General features: G+C 42.7%; 2 protein-coding genes and 1 long non-coding RNA gene across 9 annotated transcripts in view; 2 read left to right on the forward strand and 1 right to left on the reverse strand.

Annotated features, from left to right (window-relative positions):
* The window catches only part of SYTL2 (synaptotagmin like 2), a 54911-nt gene extending 37838 nt beyond the window's left edge, over positions 1-17073 (forward strand). For 4 of the 7 annotated variants that reach the window (XM_062639067.1, XM_062639065.1, XM_062639069.1 and 1 more), the window contains 12 exons: positions 3296-3394; positions 4573-4626; positions 5897-5944; positions 7519-7613; positions 8796-8915; positions 9863-10032; positions 10606-10708; positions 11555-11725; positions 12871-12949; positions 13836-13935; positions 14644-14849; positions 15932-17073. In XM_062639067.1, the coding sequence (XP_062495051.1) occupies positions 3296-3394; positions 4573-4626; positions 5897-5944; positions 7519-7613; positions 8796-8915; positions 9863-10032; positions 10606-10708; positions 11555-11725; positions 12871-12949; positions 13836-13935; positions 14644-14849; positions 15932-16077 (1391 nt within the window). In that variant the 3' untranslated portion in view covers positions 16078-17073. Of the gene's footprint in view, positions 1-460; positions 1876-3295; positions 3395-4572; positions 4627-5896; positions 5945-7518; positions 7614-8795; positions 8916-9862; positions 10033-10605; positions 10709-11554; positions 11726-12870; positions 12950-13835; positions 13936-14643; positions 14850-15931 lie in introns of those variants that run through there. The other 3 variants (XM_062639070.1, XM_062639066.1, XM_062639068.1) reach the window with 3 other exon arrangements.
* Positions 11675-17547, reverse strand: LOC134174328 (uncharacterized). Its single transcript, XR_009968602.1, has 3 exons — positions 17303-17547; positions 14433-14556; positions 11675-12891 (listed from the first exon to the last, which is right to left on the reverse strand). It is a non-coding gene; the product is annotated as an uncharacterized LOC134174328 (long non-coding RNA).
* Positions 17548-18244: 697 nt separating this feature from the next.
* CCDC89 (coiled-coil domain containing 89) lies at positions 18245-21955 on the forward strand. Its single transcript, XM_062639201.1, has 2 exons — positions 18245-19595; positions 20731-21955. Exon 2 carries the CDS (start codon positions 20738-20740, stop codon positions 21800-21802), a length of 1065 nt encoding a protein of 354 aa, XP_062495185.1. The 5' UTR covers positions 18245-19595; positions 20731-20737; the 3' UTR covers positions 21803-21955.
* Positions 21956-23272: the final 1317 nt, after the last annotated feature.

Genomic DNA, 23272 nt, shown 5'->3' on the forward strand with positions numbered 1-23272 from the left:
GAGAGTTGCTGCAGGAAATCAGTGAGACCATAGAAAAGTCTGTTGCCCCATCCAAGGTCAGTTGTTTGAGTTTTGCTTTAGAGAAGCTGATGAAGGAGGTTTCTGAAAGGTCACCTCCTAAACCAAAACATGTTGATAATGCAGTGCTGAGGGCTGCTGAGGTGGAACTCGAAAGCACAACCTGTGAGCCTGGTGGAGAGTTGCTGCAGGAAATCAGTGAGACCATAGAAAAGTCTGTTGCCCCATCCAAGGTCGGTGGCTTGAACTCTTCTCTAGAGAAGCTGCTAAAGGAGGCTTCTGAAAGGCCACCTCCTAAACCAAAACATGTTGATAATGCAGTGCTGAGGGCTGCTGAGGTGGAACTCGAAGGCACAACCTGTGAGCCTGGTGGAGAGTTGCTGCAGGAAATCAGTGAGACCATAGAAAAGTCTGTTGCCCCATCCAAGGTCAGTTATTTGAGTTTTGCTTTAGAGAAGCTGCTGAAGGAGGTTTCTGAAAGGCCACCTCCTAAACCAAAACACGTTGATAATGCAGTGCTGAGGGCTGCTGAGGTGGAACTCGAAAGCACAACCTGTGAGCCTCATGGAGAGCTGCTGCAGGAAATCAGTGAGACCATAGAAAAGTCAGTTGCCCCATCCAAGGTCAGTTGTTTGAGTTTTGCTTTAGAGAAGCTGCTGAAGGAGGTTTCTGAAAGGCCACCTCCTAAACCAAAACATGTTGACAATGCAGTGCTGAGGGCTGCTGAGGTGGAACTCAAAGGCACAACCTGTGAGCCTGGTGGAGAGCTGCTGCAGGAAATCAGTGAGACCATAGAAAAATCTGTTGCCCCATCCAAGGTCCGTGGCTTGAGCTTTGCTTTAGAGAAGTTATTGAAGGAGGCTTCTGAAGTGCCACCTCCTAAACCAAAACGTTCTGACAGGGCAATATGGAGGGCTGCTGAGGTGGAAGTTAAAAGCACAACCTATGAGCCTGATGGAGAGCTGCTGCAGGAAATCAGTGATACCATGGAAAGATCTGCAGCGTCCGAGGCTGAATATGCAGCATTTGATGTGAATTTGCAGAAGCTGCCAAAAAATGTCTCTGAAACACCAGCTTCTGTGCTGGGAGATAGGGATAAGAAAATGGAAAGTAAAATACAGAGTAGCGTAAGTGTGCACACTCCACATCGAGAGAGGGACCTTCCTCAAGAAATACAAGAAACAGTAGAAAAAACTTCAGTTTCAAACACTGCAAAATTCAGGGAATTCAGGTGCTCTTTAGAGGAACTTCTTCAAGAAGCATCTGAAGCTTCATGTCCGATATCCAGGGAGTTACATAGGCAAGAAGAGTTTGGGGGTCATAGTCCCTCACAAAAAGAGACTGTCTTCATGACAATGTCACAGCCATGTCATGCTTTCAGTAGCTGTCATACACAGATGAAGACAGCTATCAAAGGAAGAGCTCCAGAACAAAATATCAGAGCTGCAGTAAATGATCTTGCAGTAAGTGAAACTGAAACTTCTGGTCCTCTTAAAAGAAATGGAGCTGTTAATACATTAGAAAAGAGAAACACGGCTCCAGTCGATCTTCCCCCCTTGGAAGGAGACCCCAATGTGATTGAAATCAAGCCGTTCAAGATAAATGAGAAAGGAAGGATTGATGAGAGCACATCCCTGGATGCCTCTGAAAAGAGCTCAGACTTTAAAGCGCTGCTGGGATTCAGGACAGGAGGTACACCACTTAGAGATGAGAGCAGCTCCCCCCAGCCAGGAGGAGCTCGCCTCTGCCTCACGTCTCCACATGAGGATAATGATGAAGAGGAAAGGGTTGGCTCAGACCTGGGATCCAGTTCTTCTGATGAACAATCTGATTCCCACTCTGGAACCAGTTTGACTCGTGAGCTGTTTGATTTCTAAAATTCATGGTGCTGGGTTGTTAAACATGGCTACAATTTTTTATAGTAGCCAACTTGAAATGCATTCACACAAAGTCTGGGTGATACTTATTTCCTACTTGAATGCTTTAGATAGTTCTTTGGGAAGGATGGGAAGAATCATGAGGTCCTTTAACTGGAAAGTGTTTCGCACCTACTACATTTGGGCAAACTTTTTAGCTGAGGGGAATTCAGCAGTGTGAATCAATTGCATCAGTCTTCATGATTTACCCTTTTCTTCCTCCCTGTGATATCACCTTCAAATTACTAACTTTGTAACACTCAGATTCTGGTATTTCTTTTAAATATACTGGATTAAAAGAGAGGGAAAAATCAGTGACTGACTGAGTTCATTCTTTAGTGTGACCAAGTGTTCTTCAAAGGTAAATTCTCATCATTGGAGTGGCTGGATATAAAGACAACACCAACACTCTGGGCTATTCAGCATTGCTGCCTGCTGCAGTAGAAAGTGGTCATATAAATGGTCTGTTTACTGGGATTCTCATTACTTGGTTGAACGGCAGCTCTAGTCAATGTGTAGTGTGTGATACTCATCAAAAAGCACAAGGTAGGGAAATAATTTAACCTTTTTAATCTCATGCTGAGAGGCTGGGAATGGTTTCTTCAGCCAGCAAATGAGAGCAATGTGTGAGGCTCCCAGGGCCTGCCAACTCACTCTTGAGCCTGTTCTGAAAGTGAGATTCCAATGGAAGCCAGCAAAGGCTCAAGACAAATGAAAAATGAAAGATAATTTGGTTTTACCTGTTACGGACAGCAGCACTGTAAGCTTGGTTGGTTGGTTGGCTGATGAGGAGAAAAGGGAGTAGGGGGGAGACAGGGTCTCAGAGGTTTCGATCTGTCTTGATTCTGCCCTTGGAGACAATTGCATCACTTCAGGGATCCAAATACCTCCACAGCTGGGTGGTTTTGTGGTTTTTACTCCAGTATTGAAACAAAATTTACTTTCCCTGGGGAGAAAAATAGAACAAAGTTGAACTGGTGAAAAAACTAAAACTGTTTAACTTTTTTTGTGCTGATTCATACCCAGATAGTTACAAAATGGCTAAAGTCTGTATTATTCTTAGCCAGTTAAGTGCCATAATTGCTCCAAACCCCCTTATTACTCAGTGCAGACACATACCCACACAAGGTATATCAACCAACCTACCTCTGTACCGATGGGCAAAACACTTTAAAGACAGCAAATGGACTCTTAAAATTAGACATTTTGTTTATTTTGGACTTATTTAGCATTTCCATTGAACAGTCAGTTTTTGCTAACAGTCAAAATAGATTCTCATGAGCAATCCATGGTTGTATTTTTAGTGACTTGCTTGTGGCATCTCTGTATGTGCAGTGTTCATGTGTTTTGTCTCGTAACAGGTTCAGAAGAATTAAACCCTGTTTTGCTGGCTTTGAAAAGGAGTGCAGATAGGAAAATGCCTTCCAAAAGTCTAGAGGACATTCCATCAGCCACCTCAAGTGAGCACGAAGCTTGTGTGTCTCCCATGACCCCAGTTTGGCTTAAATATGTTCATGCTGGTCTTCCATACAGCTTTGCCAAGTAGTGGTTTTGTCTTTGTTTCTCAATGAGCTATATGGAGCTTGTACTTTAGGACCATGTTCTTTTCTCACAAGGTTTAGATTTCAGTTCTTTGTGTTACTTTTGAAACAACACTGGTCCATGAAGCAGACATCTTCCAAAAATGCACTGTGTTAATGAGTGGTGAAGCGTTCCTTGAACAGTTTGTGAGACACTGGCACAGGATGCCCAGAGAAGCTGTGGCTGCCCCATCTCTGGCAGTGTTTAAGGCCAGGTTGGACACAGGGGCTTGGAGCAAGCTGCTCTAGTGGAAGGTGTCCCTGCCCGTGGCAGGGGTTGGAACTGGATGAGCTTTAAGGTCCCTCCCAACCCAAACCACTCTGTGATTCTAGATCACAGATTTTTCTGTGATCAGAAATCAATAGTGATTTTCACTATTAAAAGTTCTGGCAACTACACAAATCCATAGTGAGCAACAGCTGCCATTGCCTCTTGGCTGTTTCTTGGGTCAAATTATTGGAAGTATGAAAACATCATCTTAGTTTAGTAGTGGTTTTAATTAATTATTTCTAATTAAGTTAATATCCCAAAATCATGCTAAGAGAATACGATGAAACAAGATTATACTTAAAATTAATTCCCTTTGTAGCCTTTTTAGGTTTTTAGTTTTAGTCATTATTCCTGTCTCTATTCCCACTGCCCCAGGGTGTTTCCAAGCTCATCCCCTGACTAATGGGGAGGATATAAACTGAACTTCATATACACTGAAATGTGGAGTGTAGATTTTGAAAGATGTTGGCTATCATTGGCAAAACACTCTGCTAATACTACTTATGCTGTTGCCTGCTTCTAACTAGATTCTAGGGTTTAGGTATGCACTAACACGGTCACAATGGCACACTGACAAACCATGTCAACATGAGACTGCTGCTTGGACATAGGTTTCATGTAGTGTGTGAAGTAGAAAGCATCTCTTGAATTTAACCATTTCCATGGCTCTGCTGGTTCGTTTGACTTTATGTCCTCACCACTCTTAGCTCTGTGATTACCACTGCCATTCATTTTATCACACTGAATAGCAAAATTCCTAACTATGTGTTACTTTTTTCCTGCACAGATAAAGGAAAAATAAATAATCCAAAGGAAGAATTAGCTCTTAGTGCTGAAGATGGTAAATATCTTTTGTGTCTGCATGGAAATTTATTGTTGTTTTTTTTTAATGGCCTCTATTTGCTAGTGAAAGATTTTCTTAGACCGAGAATTGTGCTTCTAGATTTGATTAACTTCAGCATGACTGAAATGTGTTTATACACTTTCACTGTGGCATTTTCAGGAATATACTGATGTTATGTCCTGCTATATCTGTAGAAACTTTCTGCCACCTAGGAGTGTATTGTTTTGGCCTTTGGACATTCATCCTGTGAAACAGTTACTGAAATTATTGTGAGCTTTGAACAGTAGCTCAGTTGAAAGACTTGGCTTAAGTAAATAATGAGTTTGTCTGTTCATTCATTGCATTGTAAGATGGAAGATGCCTTTTGCTAGTGCAAAACACCCTTCAGAGTGCATCAGTTGAAAAGGAACCTCCAGCAAAGTGGAATTACTCAGATGAAAAGGAGCCTCTCCTATAATCTCTATCTCAATCTAGCAAAATGGAATTACTCTAAGCAATAGATGAAGTGCTGAGTCAGCTATGGTAGCTATCATCAGTCCATTAGTGCATTACAAATGCCTTGCTGTTAATTCTTCCTATATACATTTAGAAATTCCAAATCTAAGAAAATAAAAGCAAAGCTGCTCAATATCAAGATAAACACAACGGAAACCCCTTACATTACATTGAATATGGTAGAACATAACACACAATTCTTTCCTTACTGCACTGGAGCATTACAGTTATAAAAAATAGTTGTGCACAGTTGCATTTATTGTCATGTTTTAGATGCTTCAAGGCATTTTGCATATTAGTTGCCTATAGTATAAATGGTATGATTGTAGCATGACAGAATGCACGCACCGTTCAGAAAATGAACACGAGACTTCAGTACCATACTGCACTTTGCTTTCAAATGGAGACTCCTACTGAAAGCATGTTTTATGTTCAGGATGGAATGTATAGACACTTATCTGAAAAGGCAGGAGAGGTTTATTTTGAACTTAAGCTTTTTGAGAGTGAAGTTTTGCAACAATGACAAACAACCAAATGAATAGCTGTGCACATAGAGTAAGGCAAGTTCTTCTTGCTTTGTTTAGCTTGTACATTCGTGTTACCCTAGTTATGATGCAGCCTCTCAAAGGAGAAGATCAGTGTAAAACACAGAAACATACAGGGTCTGGGGAGGTCAAAAACATCCCACATCTAAAATGTGCTGATGCTATTTATTGACATTGCAAAGCTGTTTGTGCCACTGAATGACTGTTGTCAATACCGCACTGAGCAGGTCCGAAACCTGATCAGCATCAAGAGAGGAATGAAAATACCACGGGAAGTGAGTAACAGGATCCTTCCAGCAGACAATGGGGAGGTTTCTCCACTGATATTTAAACTAATACATCACAAATCCTTTGTTATTTAACAACTAACAAGTTATACATCTGGACTACATTCGTGCTCAGTGTGGAAACTGCGTCTTAACTGCATACTGAAAATAACTGGCATGTTGAGCGCTACTTGAGCTTCATCCAGCAACAGCTTTGCAAAGGCTTAACTCACACCTTGCAAACAGTGTTGCAGTGTTTCACTCTGTGTAATAGATACGTGTCCCTGTAGCTGGCTGTTTGTTGCCAAATACTTGTCTTGATGCATTTAACAATGTGTATCCAGTCCACAGATAAAGAGCTTTAGTGCATTATTAAATATAAGTTGGGTTAAAGAATGGAAAATTCTGAGTATCATGGGCTTACTGCAAACTGTTTTTTTTTGCAAGACTAAGTTGTGCAGTTAAGCTTTGTATAGTGAAAGAGTGTAGCAGTGAGCTTTATTAGAGGTATACAGACGAAGAGATGGACTGCAGAAAAAGTGCATCATTAATGATATGCATCTTACAATGAACTGGGAGTACTTGAAACTTCTTTCCTCAGGTCTAAAACCAAATTGATTTACACAATGTTTCTACTGCAGTTAATGAGACTGTAAAGAACAGACTTTAGCTGATTTCTTCCCAAGAACCTTATGATGACTGTAATCGTTCCAAGATTGGAGTGAGTCCAGGGGAAGCCACAGAGAAGCTGTGAGGGCTGGAGCACCTCTGTTATGGAGACAGGCTGAGAGAACTGGGCTGGTTCAGCCTGGAGAAGAGAAGGCTCCAGGGAGACCTTAGAGCAGCTTCCAGTGCCTAAAGGAGCTACAAGAACCTGGAGAGGGACTTTGGATGAAGGCCTGTAGGGGTAGGACAAGGGGGAATGGTTTTAACCTGACAGAGGGGAGATTGGGATGAGCTCTTAGGCAGAAGCTCTTCCCTGTGAGGGTGCTGAGGCACTGGCACAGGGTGCCCAGAGAAGCTGCGGCTGCCCCATCCCTGGCAGTGTTCAAGGCCAGGTTGGATACAGGGGCTTGGAGCAAGCTGCTCTAGTGGAAGGTGTCCCTGCCCATGGCAGGGGGTTGGAACTGGGTGAGTTTTAAGGTCCCTTCCAACCCAAACCATTCTGTGATTCTAATGTCAGTGAGGGATGGTTAGTACATAAGTGTTGCATTTATCCTTGTTCTAGAAAGAAAATGTAGAAGGTAAACTGACAATGTTTTCTTCACCACATTTGATCAGAGCTTGCTTGCAGCACCCAGGCTTGCACATCATGTCAAGCAATGTCAGTGTTTCTGCTCCCGCCAGATAAAGTTCTTTGGTCAGTGTTATAGAAGTTGTTAAAGTGAATTATGCTTCCTAACGATAGCTTCTGAGTCCTATGGGAGGGTTGGGGAGAACCAACCTTGCATCCAGACTGTAAACTGGTTATGCATGTGCATGTATTTCACCAGAAGTTTATTTCTAACCACATCATGTTGTGAAAAGTCACTGTTTTGATGTACAAGTGTATTTTTGAAGCCTTTTGAATTGCTGCTCTTCAGTTTCCACAGTGTCTTCACAGCCTGACAAGTTGTTTTCCAGTCCTGAAAAACTCAAAGGACTGAGCAAGTCGGTACCATCATTTCTACAGGAAGAGGTAAGTTCCATTGTCCTGCTGACCTGCACCATGGACAGCAGCTAAAATGGTCCTAGGGAAGTCATATATTCTTCATAAGGGAGCTTAGGATTTTCCTGTCTTCTATGGACTCTTTGGAACAGGGCTGATTATTCACAATGCTTAACTGTTACTTCACTCCCTGGATTTTTTTTGATAGTCCAAAATATCTCTCTCCAAACCAATTTGCCTCTCAAGGATCCCTGCCCTGGGTATGATGAGCATTAGTCAGTCCTTACCTTTGGCCTCTGAATTGGGGAATTATCTTGGCCTGCTTTTGCCTAGTGGTACAGACATGGTCATAAAAGCTACAATTAGCAGATCTTCATAAAGTCTTACTCAAAATGCTTATATGCTATTTGTTTATGTCTGTAAATATCCATTTTCTTTAGTGTGTGTAGATGTTGTTTATTAATTTTGCATCTGCTAGTAGAGGAGCTATGAAAGCAGTTCAAAACCTTATAAAACGGGGGAAGCCTTGTAAATTAGGTGGAATGCAGCAGGAAGATGCTGCTTTCTTCAGCAGCTTGCAAAGGAAGATGCTAAGACACACATGGGAAGTGAAGTATGGATTCTTCAGTATAGCAATGACATTGAGACAGAATGGGGTTGTAAGCACATAACTGGGTAACGACGAGGTAAACCACAACTGCAGTTCCTTGAGGGAAAAGCAGGGCCCTGCTTAGTGTCCTGCAAGAAAGGCTCTTTGTATCCACTGCTGTTGTAGAGTGCATGTTGCCTCCAGCTAGCTGCCTTCAAGAGAGGGTACAGACTTGACAGTATTTGCTATGTAACGGAAAGTGACTGGTAAAAGACCTGAGCATTACCACTTGCAAGGTGAAGTAGAGAAGCTGAGTTTAATTGCCCCAGTCAAATTGTACTCTTTCCTTGCTATTTGAGATTTAAAGCCAAAGCCCAAACCTGGTTGCATTACTGCTTTAAATTTTCACTGTAGGCTTTCCATCAGAAAATACCCTTTTCAGTTTTAAGTTCATGACCTAATTCAAGAACTATTGGTTACTCATGTTGCACAACCAGGGGATTTAAATTCAGGTTTTCACTGAGCCTCAGTCTGCGTTAAAAATCTGTTTGTTTTTGTTTGTATTTAATGTTCTTTGTAACCCTGAAGAACCAACACAGGCTTTTTCTGTGCTGTTTTTGTAGAGTGATGACAGAGAGACAGATACAGCATCAGAAAGCAGTTATTCCCTTGGCAGAATCAAGAAGAGTCCCAGCTCTCTAACCAATCTTAGCGGCTCCTCTGGCATGGCCTCCTTATCCTCTGTACGTAAACCACAGCCTTGTTTTAATGGCACTTTGTTTTTGGTAATCTCTTCAGTATTGTTTCAGCTCCCTTCTTATTCCTCTTACCTTTCCTGGCATCTCTTTCTCCTTCCTTCCCTCTCTGTTATGTGAACGCTTGCATGGAATTGCCTAAAACAGATAAAATAGAATTGGTTTTACTTTTGCTCTTTAGGAATATATTGGAGCTTGTTCAGGACTCCCCTCTATAAACACTGAACAAAGTGATAGCTTTTACCCCAAGAGCTTGCATTTGTAGCTGAAAATGAGGGACAATTTATATAGAACAAATAGTAAGGAGGAAGGGGGAGGGGGAGAAATAACTGAAAGCAAGAGGCAGTATTTGTACAGGGGTGTTTAAGTCCATGAACTAGCTAACCAGGTTATTAGTTTCTATGGAGTTTCTGGGGAATTTTGGGGAAGGATATTGAGACTAAAAATGATCTTACATTCTTCTCTTCCTATATATTCATGTTTAATTTTCAGTGCTTTACTTAGGTACATAATTCAGCCATATAGGCTTTAGCACTAATCTTTTTGTTGACGTTTTCTAAAGGCCTGTTGCCCTAAATTCTCGAGCTCTGCTTTCTGCAGAAGGAAGATCAGCTGAAGGGATCTAGAAGTAATATTTCAAAGGTCTGATCACAGACAGTCCCCAGATCTGCAGCATCCTATCACTTTACTTCATCTATTTCAAGGCAATAAACACATTGTTTTTGTAGCAAACTTGGCCTAACACCTTTGACTTACAAATAACTTTCTGCTTGCTGAGAATCTTTTGTTATAGTGTCCCCTAGTTTGTTCCTACATTTAAAGGGACACAGCTGATTTCTTTACTGTCGGAATTCTGAGCACAGCTTCTATCCTAATCTTGAAGTATGTGGTTAAATGCAATGCCTGGAAAATGTTTCTCCTCTTGTCTGGCACAGGTGAGCGGAAGCCTCATGAGCATCTATAGCGCAGACTTTGGCAATGTTGATGTGAAGGGGAACATCCAGTTTGCCATTGATTATGTGGAACAGCTGAAGGAGCTTCACATCTTTATTTGCCAGTGCAAAGACTTGGCAGTGGCAGATGTTAAGCGCCAGCGTTCAGACCCGTGAGTACACAGAAGATACTGATTTCCTTATGGAAGCTTTAATGTGAAAATGAAAACTGCTGTTTTATTCCAATCTCTATATTGGAGTTTACAACTCGATAAATAAATGAAGAGACTATAATGTGCTTCATGTGGTTTTCCACTCTGAATGTAGAATTGCCACTATAAATTGGTGCATGTACCAACATGGGAAGCTCAAACTTTTAAGAATATGAAAGTCTTTTAAAACTCAACTTTCCAGATGATAAATCCTGGTTTGATGTTTCCAACAGGATTAGAGCAAATAAATCCTGTATCTGGGCATATTATAGTTAAATATTCTGTATTGGTATATGTTGAGGAGACATTTAAACACATTTCCCCCTGGTAGAAGGAGACCCATGTCCCATTTCGGAAACTACTGTTACACTTCACCACTGCTGTTCACTTCCTAAATGTAACAACTTGAACAATATAATGGCTATTAAGTGGATTTATTTGACTTCATAAGAAAATACTTGTGTCTTTTGGAAGGGGAAGTTAGAAAGGGTGGGGGGTTTTTTGCCCTTCTAACAAGCCTGTCTTAAATTTTAGGTATGTAAAGACCTACTTGCTTCCAGAGAAATACAAGCTGGGCAAACGGAAGACTTCTGTCAAAAAGAAAACTTTTAATCCAGTCTATAATGAAATATTGCGGGTATTTATCTAACTATTCCTACATATGGAATACTACATGCATGAAGGAGGAGGAACCTTAACTTTTAGGCCCAGGTGTAGATGCTCTCAAAAGACATTAGGGTGACAGGGATTGCTCTGCAGAAGTACTTGTGTCCTTGCACTGATAGGTGAACCCCACAGTGTACTCTAGGTACAGCAGGAGAACACTGGTGGTTGTATATTTCTCACAAATACAAACTCAGTATGACATAAGGGCTCATACATTTAGTAAGAGAAGGGCCATGAAGATGCTGCGAGGGCTGGAGTACCTCTGTTATGGAGCCAGGCTGAGAGAGCTGGGCTGGTTCAGCCTGGAGAAGGCTCCTTAAGGGGAGACCTTAGAGCAGCTCCAGTGCCTAAAGGGGCTGACAAATAAAAGCTGGAGAGGGCTTTTTATAAGAGCATGTATTGACAGGACAAGGGGGAATGGATTTAACCTGACAGAGGGGAGATTTAGATGAGCTCTTAGGCAGAAGTTTTTTACTGTGAGGGTGCTGAGGCGCTGGCACAGGGTGCCCGGAGAAGCTGTGGCTGCCCCATCCCTGGCAGTGTTCAAGGCCAGGTTGGACACAGGGGCTTGGAGCAATCTGCTCTAGTGGAAGGTGTCCCTGCCCATGGCAGGGGGTTGAACTGGATGAGCTTTAAGGTCCCTTCCAGCACAAACCATTCTGTGATCCTATGAAATAAAAAGTAAAACATGAAGAGAGTTTTGTTTTGAAAGGAAGCAGTGAGCAGCTATGGGTGTATAAACCCAGCCACATTTCAGACATAGCACTGGTAAAAATCCGGCTTTTTTTTTTTCCCCTTCATTTCTTCCTCCTGGCAGTATAAAATTGAGAAGGATCTCCTAAAATACCAAAGCCTCAATATCTCTGTGTGGCACAATGACACCTTTGGGAGGAATAGTTTCCTTGGAGAAGTGGAGCTGGATTTAGGAACATGGGACTGGAATGAGAAATCCAACAAGCAGATCAACTGGTTTCCACTCAAGCCAAGGGTAGGTCACTATGGGTGGGTCAGTTCTGTATTTTCCACTGTGTAAGTGCAAAACCCCGAGTCTTTATTTAGTTATGCCTGGTCTTGTGTGTTCTGTGGGTTTGGTGTCTGTTATAATCATAAATGCCTCTTTTCTGGTAGATGAAACATCCAGTTCTGAGGTTTCTGTTAGTCTAGTAAGTAGCTAGTTATTATTATAGTAGGGATAGCTTTCTCATAGTGTAAGGAGTAAGAATTTCAAGTTGTTTTTCACTTACATCATGTTGCTGCAGCAGATACCTGAAGGCATTTTCCCCCCAAATACGAAGCAAACCTCCTCAGAACACGGGGCAAGTGCAGCAGCATTTTAATGTTAGATGTAAGGATGACTTCTATGTTTGTGTGTGTCTTGTTTGCTAATGGGTTTCAGCCAAGATCTAAGCTTTCATGTAAGCCACTGCCAGACGTTCTGCTTTCTTTTGTTGTTGTTTTTCTCCTTTTTTATTTCTTCTTCTTTTCCTTGAATTTATTTCATGAATTCATTCCAAAATCAGCTCAATCCAAAGTTGAATAATTTACAGAACAAACCAGGAATGTCGTGGTGGTCCTTAGCACTAGTTGAATTCAACTGATTTTAAAACTGCTCTGGGTAGGTAAATGTTAACAGGGATCCTGTTCCATCCTCAGATAATCCATGACTATGAAGAAATGACACATTCTTGTGCCTTTTTGCAAGCTAACTCTTGCTAAGGCTGCGTTTCAGATTGTATTAAATGAGGCAATACATTCCTATAGGAATGACTTTAGAAAAGTCCATTTTCTGTTGCACAAACAGTAAGTTTCTTGATTGAAAGAGCAGACATTCTGATTTTAAATAAGGGCACATCAGTGGAAATGCTGCATCCTCAAAGCCTTCTGGCCTCTCCTGGGTCGTGTTTTCTGCTTTAGTGAAAGAGTTGTGTGTCATCTGAGTCACTGCAAGTGGATGAACATGCCCTAAAATCTCTCATGTCCTGTAAACTGAGGAAAGACTAATGGGTATGGAACAAGAAAAAAACTTGCCTCCTGTAGAAGTCAGGCTTGTTCCAGCGGAAAACTTTGCAGAGCAAACTCTTTGTGAAGTGCAAACTTTGACATTTGTGGGGTTTTCTTCTTCTTAAATTTCAGACTTCAACAATGACTCTTCAACTAGAAAACAGAGGGGAGATGAAACTGGCCCTTTTGTATGTCCCACACCCTGCTGGAGGTATGCTTTGCTTCTTGCTTTGGGTTTGTTAAGCCTTTGGGGGTTTAGTTGTTTCTACTCAGCCATTTCAGACACCTTGTTTCAATATAAAGTAGAATTATTCCTTCTACAGCCACCTTGCTCACAAATTCAGTTTAGGATCCAAAGATCATTTTAGGATCTTTTTGTTGGTTTTAATGTTACTACAGAAGAAATGACTTCACTGCTGTAATCTTTGATTTGTAACATAGTCTGTATATGTAATAAATTCCATTATCTCACTAATAATTTTAGAGATTATAAATCACCAGGCAGGTGCTGTGATCTGCTACATAAACAATGATAACACACTGAATTCAAGTGATATTAGAAGTAGAAAATACCAGTAAGTATTCAGAATGCAGCATTCTGTGCTCTGTTTGGTTTAATCTTGTCTGGCAACTGATAACTGCTGATCTGATAGTGAGGTAAGGTCTTTAATCCAGCCAGTCAGTCAATAAGAATATAGTCACAGCACAAAAGAGCTTATTTGAAAGTCCAAGCATCAATAAATGTTAACATCACATAGACTGTGACATCCTTACCTAGGAGGCTTTGAGGAGGAGACTCATACTATGTATTTAGTTGTAAGAGAATAGAAGTGGGAATACAGACATCATGTGGTCTTGCTGTATTTTGATGGGATGAAGATTGCAGCTTCTGAGGTTGGTTGAATGGGAATACAGACATCATGTGGTCTTGCTGTATTTTGATGGGATGAAGATTGCAGTTTATGAGGTTGGTTGAATTAAGGTATAATGAGAGTCTAGGCCAAATATCCCCTCTACAAATGGACAGGAACTGCTGCATCATGGAAATTACCTTTAAAAGGGATCTGCAAGGCTTCATTAATGTTTTACCTTTGCAGTGAAAAAGACTGTACCTACTGGTGAGGTCCACATCTGGGTCAAAGAATGCCATGACCTTCCTCTTCTGAGAGGCAATAGGCTCAACTCTTTTATTAAGTGGTAAGAACCGGGGTCAAAGTCATCAAACGTGATGGCCTACTAATGCTACTGTTATGTTTTCTAATCTTATCTTCATGTTTCTACATTCAAATGAAAAACCACCTAATTACTTTCTGATTCTCCTTGATTGTAATGCAAATTGTCCTGCAGGGTTTACAACTTGAACCGATTAGAACAGACTGGGAAAGCTTCCTGTGTAATCTGCTCTTCCATTCTGCTGCTCAGTTACTCGGTAGGGGGAAGGGCTCCTCACAACTATGCCTGTTTTTATTTGCATTTAAGTAAGGTGTGTTTGTGCAGGAGCCTGGTTCAGTTTAGCAAATCTAGGGAGGAGACAGAAGTGAGAAGCATTGTGGTATTTCTTCCTCTTTCCTTTCCATGTACAGACTGAAAATGTGAAGAGACAAGAATAACGAGGTGGGTGGGAAATCCCCATCAGGGACAAAAGGTTTCAGTGTCATTCGTGATAAATAAAATCACTTCTGCCTCTTCCTCACCTGACCTCCTCTTCCCTTCCATCTGCTGAAGCACAGGGGTGGATACATGCTGCCAGTATTTCTTGGACTGAGAATATGACCTTTGACTTCATCTCCACAATGCTAAAGCATCTTCAGTCATGTCCTAACATGCAAAGGGCACTGTTAATCAGTAGGTTTTGTCTGTGTTTGATGTTTAAGTGCAAACTGACAATGGTTTTTCTTCCTGAAGTACCATTCTGCCAGACACCAGCCGAAAAAGCCGCCAGAAAACAAGAACAGTGGCAAAAACTACAAACCCCATATTCAACCACACCATGGTCTATGATGGCTTTAGACCAGAAGATTTGAAAGAAGCCTGTGTAGAACTCACAGTCTGGGACCACAACAAACTGGCCAACCACTTTCTGGGAGGTCTCAGAATAGGCCTTGGAACAGGTACTGGACAACTAACACATTAAACCTTAATGTACAAAATGCAGGCTCTCCTTTTTCCCTTCTTCCTTTCCATTTCTTCTCTTTTTGCAAAGATCACCCAACAGCCTTTCAGTTAGTTATTTACTGAAGAGTTTCATTCAGTGTCATGTCCGGCTGAACCCAGGACAAGTAACTTTCCTATTTTGAGCACAGATCTTGAAATGTAAATCTCAGTAGTGTTATGAGGGTTAGGATGACTGACAAATAAGGAGAAATACTGGAAATAAACCTTTGCCTGGCCATACATTATATGTGGTATTGTTTGAAGCACAAGAACATGCATCCAAAATACTGATAACGTCTTACAGACTCATGCAAACACTAAGTATGAGGTGTAAGGAATGTATTGGGTGGAGATAAAAGGATAGATCAGGAATGTGTGATAAGATTTGAAGACATTGGAGAGGAAAACTTAGAAATGCAAACAAGTTTTCAGCATGAGGGCAATATAAAATGTGTAGACAGAACTGTGTGTTTTCCCTGTCATTGTATTTGTCCCTTTCATTGTCTGAGGGGAGGATGTGTTTGGAGTCTTTCCAAGCAAAGACAAGAAAAAAATTTCCCAAGTTACCATGGTTCACCAGAATAACCTAAAATACAAATTGGGATAGTAAATCTCAATTTGAATTCTAGAGTTTCCAGCATTGTACAAAATAAGTGTCCTGTTTTATTCTTAAACCCTCTCAGATATTCATAGAATCACAGAATGGTTTGGGTTGGAATGGACCTTAAAGACCACCTAGTTCCAGCACCTCTGCCATGAGCAAGGACACCTTCCACTAGACCAGATTGTTCCAAGTTCCTACATCTTATGGCAAAAAGGCTAAGGATAACATGAAAGATGACCAAGTTTCTGTGTGAAACTCTTGACTAAATGTGTTTGATAGAACTGTACAATTCCATAAATGTAGAACTGGTTCTTCAAAATACTGGGTCAGCCACCTGAGAAGGTGAAACCGTTTTAGAAGACAGACAAACATGATTGCCTGCTTCTAACTCTGCAACACGTTAAGTAATGTTCCTCTTAACTGACATTTTTCCAGGCAGAAGCTATGGGACTACAGTAGATTGGATGGATTCTACTTCAGCAGAAACTGCCCTCTGGGAGAAGATGATGAACTCTCCAAACACTTGGATAGAAGACACGCTACCTCTCAGGATGCTAATGGTTGCAAAGTTGACAAAATAAGGTGGCTTTTTAATTGCTAGTGTCCAAAAGAAACCTTGGCAATAAAATTAAAGGTGTAGGGGTGAAACTTGGAAGAGGAACACAGTAGTTCTTTGACAGTCTCTGCTCAGCTGCTCTTCTGGTTTTGTGCTGTCAAATGTCACTTCATGTTTCAAATTAAATATCTGCCTGAAGATTAGTATGTAAATTTTTAAGGGATTCTTTCACTTCTTATTCACTGAAAAGGACTTAAAGAAGGTGGCACTTAAAGAATTCAGTGGTAGAGGTAGCTATGCTGCCCGGATGCTTGTGTCGCCGAACAGAAGTGATCCCTTAAATAATCTAGATTACCAGCAAAACCCCTGAGTCAGCTCTTTCTCTACACCCCAGGATTGTTCATGAGGTGTTCTTAATAAGACAGCAACAAGTTGCATTTTGTTCATACTCACAGGGTGTGTTGGATCCTCATCATGCCATGCTAGGTCCTTTAGTTGCAGTTGTACGTTTCTAGGATATGAAAGTCACTTCTACAGTGAAAGCAGCATGAAGAACACTGACAGTGTCCTATCTGTCAAGGTGCAGAGGACTCTTAGTTCCAATGTACTATAAAAATCAGGGTTATACAACTTTGCTTGTATGTGGCTTGTTTTGCTCATGTACAATCCTCACTTTTAAATGCTGGAGGCAGAGAGGCAAAACTTCTTTTTTTTTATTCTGATACTACTCTAAAGGATCTAAACCTGCCAATTTTAGCGATGACCAGTGTGTTGGGTATTTATTCTGTAAGGAATACTCAGCTGTATCTATAGCCGTGAGCTTGGTGTTTGGCTATAATTTATCTGTGCTTCAGCGCCACCGTTAGGAGAACACTGGGGTTCTGGTGGCCCTGGTTTAGGGAGCTTTGCAGTACAGGGAGTAGGACTGGGACCTGCAGAAATGTGTGCTATTAGAGTAATATAAATGCATAAAATACCCAATGTATTACTTTTTTAATAAAAGAAGCCTATTGAAGCTAAACAGGAATTTAGTGTTTATTAAACCCCAGTGGTTTATGTTAGCAACTCAGCATGTGATGTAATAAACTTCAGATAGAACATGTTTCTGCAAATAAATGCACATTTATGTGCTCCAGCTGTGTCTACAAGTTGGTGAGATCCTGCACTTCAGTTGGAGGGGAAAGGAAATTGAAATGCTACTTGGTATTTATTATACACTAGGAATAGAGAAAAGAGAAGGTGCCATTCACCCTGCCAGGGAGCCCACTGCCTCTCCCATCAGCCAGGTTTACAAATGCCATTAAGTAGTTGTCAGTCCTGATATCTCACTGCTTCGGGCATTTGGGATGAGATTGGTGGCTGTGACACTAAGCCAGATAGAAACAAAACCTTAACCTGGTGTGGCTAAGAGGGCAGGGTGCATGCAGCACTTCAGAGCAATGGATTTGCACTTCAGTGGTACACCAGCTACTCTGTTTCTGTATTTGGAAAGAGCTGCTCCTGAAAGGGTGGTGGTTCTGGAAAAGCAGAGAGGCACCAGTTCATTTGCATTCACTGCCTATATGAATTCATTTTCACATGAAAACATAGCTTGCTGTTAACATGACCTACAATTTCACAGGATTAGTTTGTCATTGTCATCGTTGTTGTTGTGCTTCCTGTGAAGCTCAACTATTTTGCTACATTAAAATAGCTTTGGGACTTCAGTTGTAGGGCCAGGTCTTGAGGTTCTACATTTGGATGGATGCTGGAGAGGGACTCTTCACAAGGGACTGTAGCGATAGGACAAGGGGTGATGGGTTTAAACTGAAACAGGGGAAGTTCAGGTTGGATATAAGGAAGTTCTTCACTGTGAGAGTGGTGAGGCACTGGCACAGGGTGCCCAGAGAAGTGGTTAATGCTCCATCCCTGACAGTGTTCAAGGCCAGGCTGGATAGGGCTTGGAGCAACCTGCTCTAGTGGAAGGTGTCCCTGCCCATGGCAGGGGATTGGAACCGGATGAGCTTTAAGGTCCCTTTCAACCCAAACCAGTCTGTGATTCGATGATGATTTTCAGCAGAGCTTTAGCAGCTGTGCTTATCTTTTCACCATTTTACTATTGTCATACACAAAAGTCACAGCTGTTCACCTGGTGAGGTGAAGAGAAAATTACAAACCAAACTGCTTTATCAGCGCAAAAGGTGCTTTGCTGATGCTATGCATGCTGTAGCATTTAATTATAGAGTAGAAACATTACAACCTTGCCTCCTGCTAAAGGATATTATCTTGATTTATTAAAAGGTGCTTGGAAGTAATGGCTGCATCTAATAAGGTAACCCAGCAGGAATTCTGTGTTAAGCATCTAACCGAAGACTTGCACAATTTGCTGTTTAAAAGCTATTACTGGTGGGTTTTGACATTTCCCTGATCGTGGCTCACATGCTAACACAGCTTTCCACCAAACCCATAGTCATTCTGAACTACAGTGGTATGTTCCACACTGATAATGTGCTGACAGGGAAATGCGTGTTTACAAAGTTGATTAGGCCAGAAAGTTTCAAGAAACCAGCTTCTTAAAACCAGAACAGCTATGCAGGTGAAAGGTTTTACTCACCTATAACAGAAGCTTTAAAGGTATGTAGTTACTTACTCAAGGGCAGTTTGATAAGTTAATAACTATGTTTTGATTCTTTATTCCAGTTCACCTTTATGACAAAGCAGCTGTACACCTAGAATGTCTTTACATTCATTCTTGTCTGGAGAAACACATACGACACCACCACCCCCCTACCTTTTTCCTTTTGGGTTTGGTGTGTTTTGTTATTTCTTTTCTTCCCTCCTTCACTTTATAAGCTCATCTTTGCCTCAGCCTGGAATAGTTTTTGTTTGGTTTTGGTACACATATACATATATGCCTATACATGTGCATATGTGTTACACCAGCTCCCTATAGACCAGGCATCAAAGTCCCAGCTCTCCTGTTACACTCTGTGCTTCCAGAAACAACCCTCTCCTGCAAGCAAGCCCACAAACCTGCTTTGATTTTACCCATTTTGAAGGATCTGGTACTACAACCTCCTTGTCTTCTTTGCTTCATATCCCCTACCCACATCACTCAGTCCTCTGCTTTGTATCCTCTTCCCGTGGAGTCAGCAACACCTGCACTGACTTTTTCCTTCCAGCTGTTTTCCTCCCCTATCCTATCAGCCAGGCTTTTCATTCACTGCTCAATAAAGCCGCAGGTTGTTCAGGGTGAGGGCTGTGTTGTTACTTACCATGGGGCCTGTGACTTTGAGCTCCTCTGGCATGCGCAGGGCACAAGCTGGAGAGCTCTTCAGACGTGTGGAAATCCTCTTCCCTTTACCAAATCTGTGCACTTTCGAGAGCGTTTGCAGTGTTTGTTTTGCTAAGAAACTCCCAGCTCTTTCAGCCACTGGCCCAGCTCCAGGTAGCCAGGACAAAGGCAGGAGCTCCATGGTGACCGGATTCCACCTCTGATCTCCAAGGAGACAGAAACCCCCCTGCAGTAGTGACAACAAACCAGCTGGGGAAAGAAAACACCGGGTAAGAAAATGTTTATCTCTTCTCAAAAGCTGCTCTGCATTGTGCTTCAACTGGATGGCCTAAACCTTTTAGTCCTTGCCCCTTTCCTCTGTTACTTCCAAATGTTTTGGCAAGACCCAAGGTAGCAACAGGAATAGGGAAGTGCAGGATGGTGGAGATGGATGTTGTGTCCACACTAATGGTCACCACAGCTCTGAAGCTGTCTGTGCTCCACAGCATTAACTCAGTTTTGCTGTACAATACTTTTCCTCCTTTTTTAAGCTCTTTCCTCCATCCTCCCCTTACCTCAAAGCCAAAGTCAAAGCCCAGAATTCACAAAGCCTGGTTCTTGGCATGCTGTGTCACATGCCATGTGGTTTAAGGTCTGCATATGAATGAAAAACTTGGTTTGAGTTTAGTTTTAGACTAACATTTTGTATCTCTGGATACATTGCCGTACAACCAGGCACCAGTAATGACTTTGGTGCTAATGTAATATAAATATTTCCCTTATTATGACATGAGGAGCCAGACTTCAAAAATGACATGCCTAAAATAATCCAGCAAATGCGTGTCAAAACTCAAAGGATGAACCATTTCTCCAGGCACAAAGACTTTGTACCACAGGGCATCAGGTAATTATCAGCATCCTACAGATCTTCTATTTCATTCATAAATCTCTAAGTATGGGATAAGGTTACTCAGTTATTTTCAATGAGTGATACACCATTAAAATCTTACAAATCAATATGAAGCTCAATGTAACCCTTCATATTTTACTCATGTTTATAACACCAGATCTGTAGGAGAATTTAAAAGCAGAGGAAAAGGATTGCTTAAGGAATTATTTACAGCTTTATCACTTTTACAAGCTTTTTACCTGAAAATAATAGTAGTTCTTGTAGTTACAACACCACCACTTTGAGAAGGAATAATTAGCAAAGCTAATACATGCCTCTGTCAAAAGCCTCTCTCCAGGTTTCTTGTCAGCCCTTTTAGGCACTGGGAGCTGCTCTAAAGTCTCCCCAGAGCCTTCTCCAGGCTGAATCAACCTGTCTCTATAGCAGAGGTGCTCCAGCCCTCTGGTCATCCTTGTGGCCTCCTCTGAACTCACTCCAATAGACTCATCTTTTTTCTTCTCATCTGTGTGAAACAGGGGCTCCATGGCTCAGAATGGGGGAGAAGCAGCAATGGCCAACTCCACAAGTGATTCAAAGATGAGAAAAGTCATTGAAGATCTGACAAAGGGCCTGAAAGAACTCTGTAGGAGCCCCGAAGATGAGAAGAGCGAGAAGGCGTTGCTACAATCACACCTAGAACAGCATCACCTCATCTGTATGTTGAAGAAAAAAGCAGAGGATGCATACAAACAATGCAAAGTCCTGAAGCAACAAAACGTGGAGCTGGAGAAACTGAGGAGAGAGGATGCTGCAAAGATGAAAGTCCAGACCCAGCAGATTCAGTGTTTGGAGTGGCGCTTCAAGGATCTGGCTGACAACCATGAAAAAATGATCCAGCTCAAGGACGAACACCGGGAACGGAACATGCAGCTGCAGGAGGAGAACAAGCGCCTGCGGCAGGAGAATCAAGTGCTCTTTGGTCAAGCTATGAAGGAGAAGGAAGCTGAAGTGCTCCAGCTTGCTGCCCAGGCCAGGAAGCTCTCAGAGCAGTTAGACTCCTTACAGGAGAAATGCGCTTATGAGACCTGCAGAGCGCAGGAGCGGGAAGAGGAGCTGCTGGAAGCTAAGAGCCAGCAAGCCAGTGCCTACGCCTGGGAGGTTGATTCCTTAAAGCACCAGCTGCAAGGCCTACAGGAGCAGCACCAACAAACCCTGGTGAAGGCAGAGCACATGGAAAGCCAGCAGAAAGCCCAGGACAGCGAGTTGCGAGCCAGGCTGCAGAGGGCCAATGAGGAGAAAAAGCAGCTCGTGAACCTGGCCACGGAGAGAGGCAAAGCTCTGCAGGACAAGCAACAGGAAATTCAGCAGCTGTGGAAGAAGCTGGAGACGGCAGAGAAAGCCAAGCGGAAAGCAGGGAAGTGCGTGGCGAAAGAGGCAGCAGCAGCGGACAGTGAGCTGAAGGTGCAGGAGCTGCAGCGAGAACTGGAAAGCAGCAAGCAGGCCTACAATGAACTCGCGCTGCACTTCAATGCCTACAGGAAGCACAGTGAGGATTTACTGGCGAAAGAGAAAGCGCTGAATGTCAAACTCCGTCATTTCGTTGCGTAACTACAGCTTTCTCAGTGCCTCTCATGGCACACCACTGCACGCTGTTCCCTTCCACGAGATCATCTGCTTCCTCTGTAATGCACTTGCTGGCTTAAAGCAGCCTACAAAGAGTTCCGTAGCCTGTTTCTTTGTTATGCGTTTATAGAAGTAAGAGCCGTTAAATCTGAACGGGGATGGTTGAACCAGTCAAACCTGAGACATGAGATTAGGGTGGAAAATGTAAAGTACAAGTTTGATATATTTGGTCCTAACTTCTGCTCTATCATAATTTTCACTTTTTACAGTTAAAAGCACATTATTTTCCAAGATGGACAAAAGCTCAGCCCCTTTTGACCCTTTTGTATTTGATTCTTCCTTGAAGTTCAACAGAGGCTGGGCATGTAACAGGTAACACTGAGGCTCCAAGGAAGAAATCCCACTTAGCAGCATCTATGTATTAAAATTAAGAGGATGTGGACATGCTTGAGCAAGTCCAGAGGCCATGGAGATGCTGAGGGCTGGAGCAGCTCTGCTCTGGAGCCAGGCTGAGAGAGCTGGGCTGGTTCAGCATGGAGAAGGCTCCTTAAGGGGGAGATCTTAGAGCAGCTCCAGTGCCTAAAGGGGTTACAGGAAACCTGGAGAGGCCATAGGGACAGGACAAGGGGAATGGCTTTAACGTGCCAGAGGGGAGACTGAGATGATCTCTTAGGCAGAAGCTCTCCCCTGTGAGGGTGCTGAGGTGCTGGCACAGGGTGCCCAGAGAAGCTGTGGCTGCCCCATCCCTGGCAGTGTTCAAGGCCAGGTTGGACAGGGCTTGGAGCAATCTGCTCTAGTGGAAGGGGTCCCTGCCCTTGGCAGGGGCGTGGAACTGGAAGAGCTTTAAGGTGCCTTTAAACGAAAACCATTCTGTGATTCTATACATGGTCATGATTCAGGAACTGAACCAAGCTGCACCAGGGGAAGTTTAAACTGGATATTAAGAACAATTCCTTCCCTAAAGGGTGCTCAGGCATTGGAACAGGCTGCCCAGGGCAGTGCTGGCGTCACCGTCCCTGGAAGTGTTCAAAAACCGTGTAGGCAAGGCCTTCGGTGACATGGTTTAGCTGTGGCCTTGGCAGTGCTGGGGAATGGTTGGCCTTGATCTTAAAGGCCTTTTCCAACCTGATTGATTCTACAATCTCCAGACGAAACAGGCCCAGCTCCTGCAATCTCTCCTCATAAGCCTGGGACTCTCGTTGGCTGCTCTGTTTTCCCCAGCTGACATGCACCGGGGAGTGCCCGTTTCCCTCCCCTGAATATGAGAGTGCCTAAACCCTAAACATGAGCAGGGGCCAGCCTCTTGCTGTGACAGCCCCAACCCACCACAGCCCCACGGGACACCCCCGTCCTGCCCTTGAGGGGGCTGTGGGTGACAGAGCCGCCACATCCCCTCACACAGGGGTTCCCATTGCACAAGGGGTCCCATTGCACAGAACCTCCTCTCACACAGGG

The sequence above is a fragment of the Pezoporus occidentalis genome, unplaced genomic scaffold (assembly GCF_034315485.1).
Source record: "Pezoporus occidentalis ecotype Australia unplaced genomic scaffold, CSIRO_AGI_Poc_V1 ctg6, whole genome shotgun sequence".
Classification (NCBI taxonomy): domain Eukaryota; kingdom Metazoa; phylum Chordata; class Aves; order Psittaciformes; family Psittacidae; genus Pezoporus; species Pezoporus occidentalis.

Bases quoted from the DNA above. Each gene is read 5' to 3' on its own strand.
- CCDC89 (XM_062639201.1), top strand. From the start codon at position 20,738: ATGGCTCAGAATGGGGGAGAAGCAGCAATGGCCAACTCCACAAGTGAT.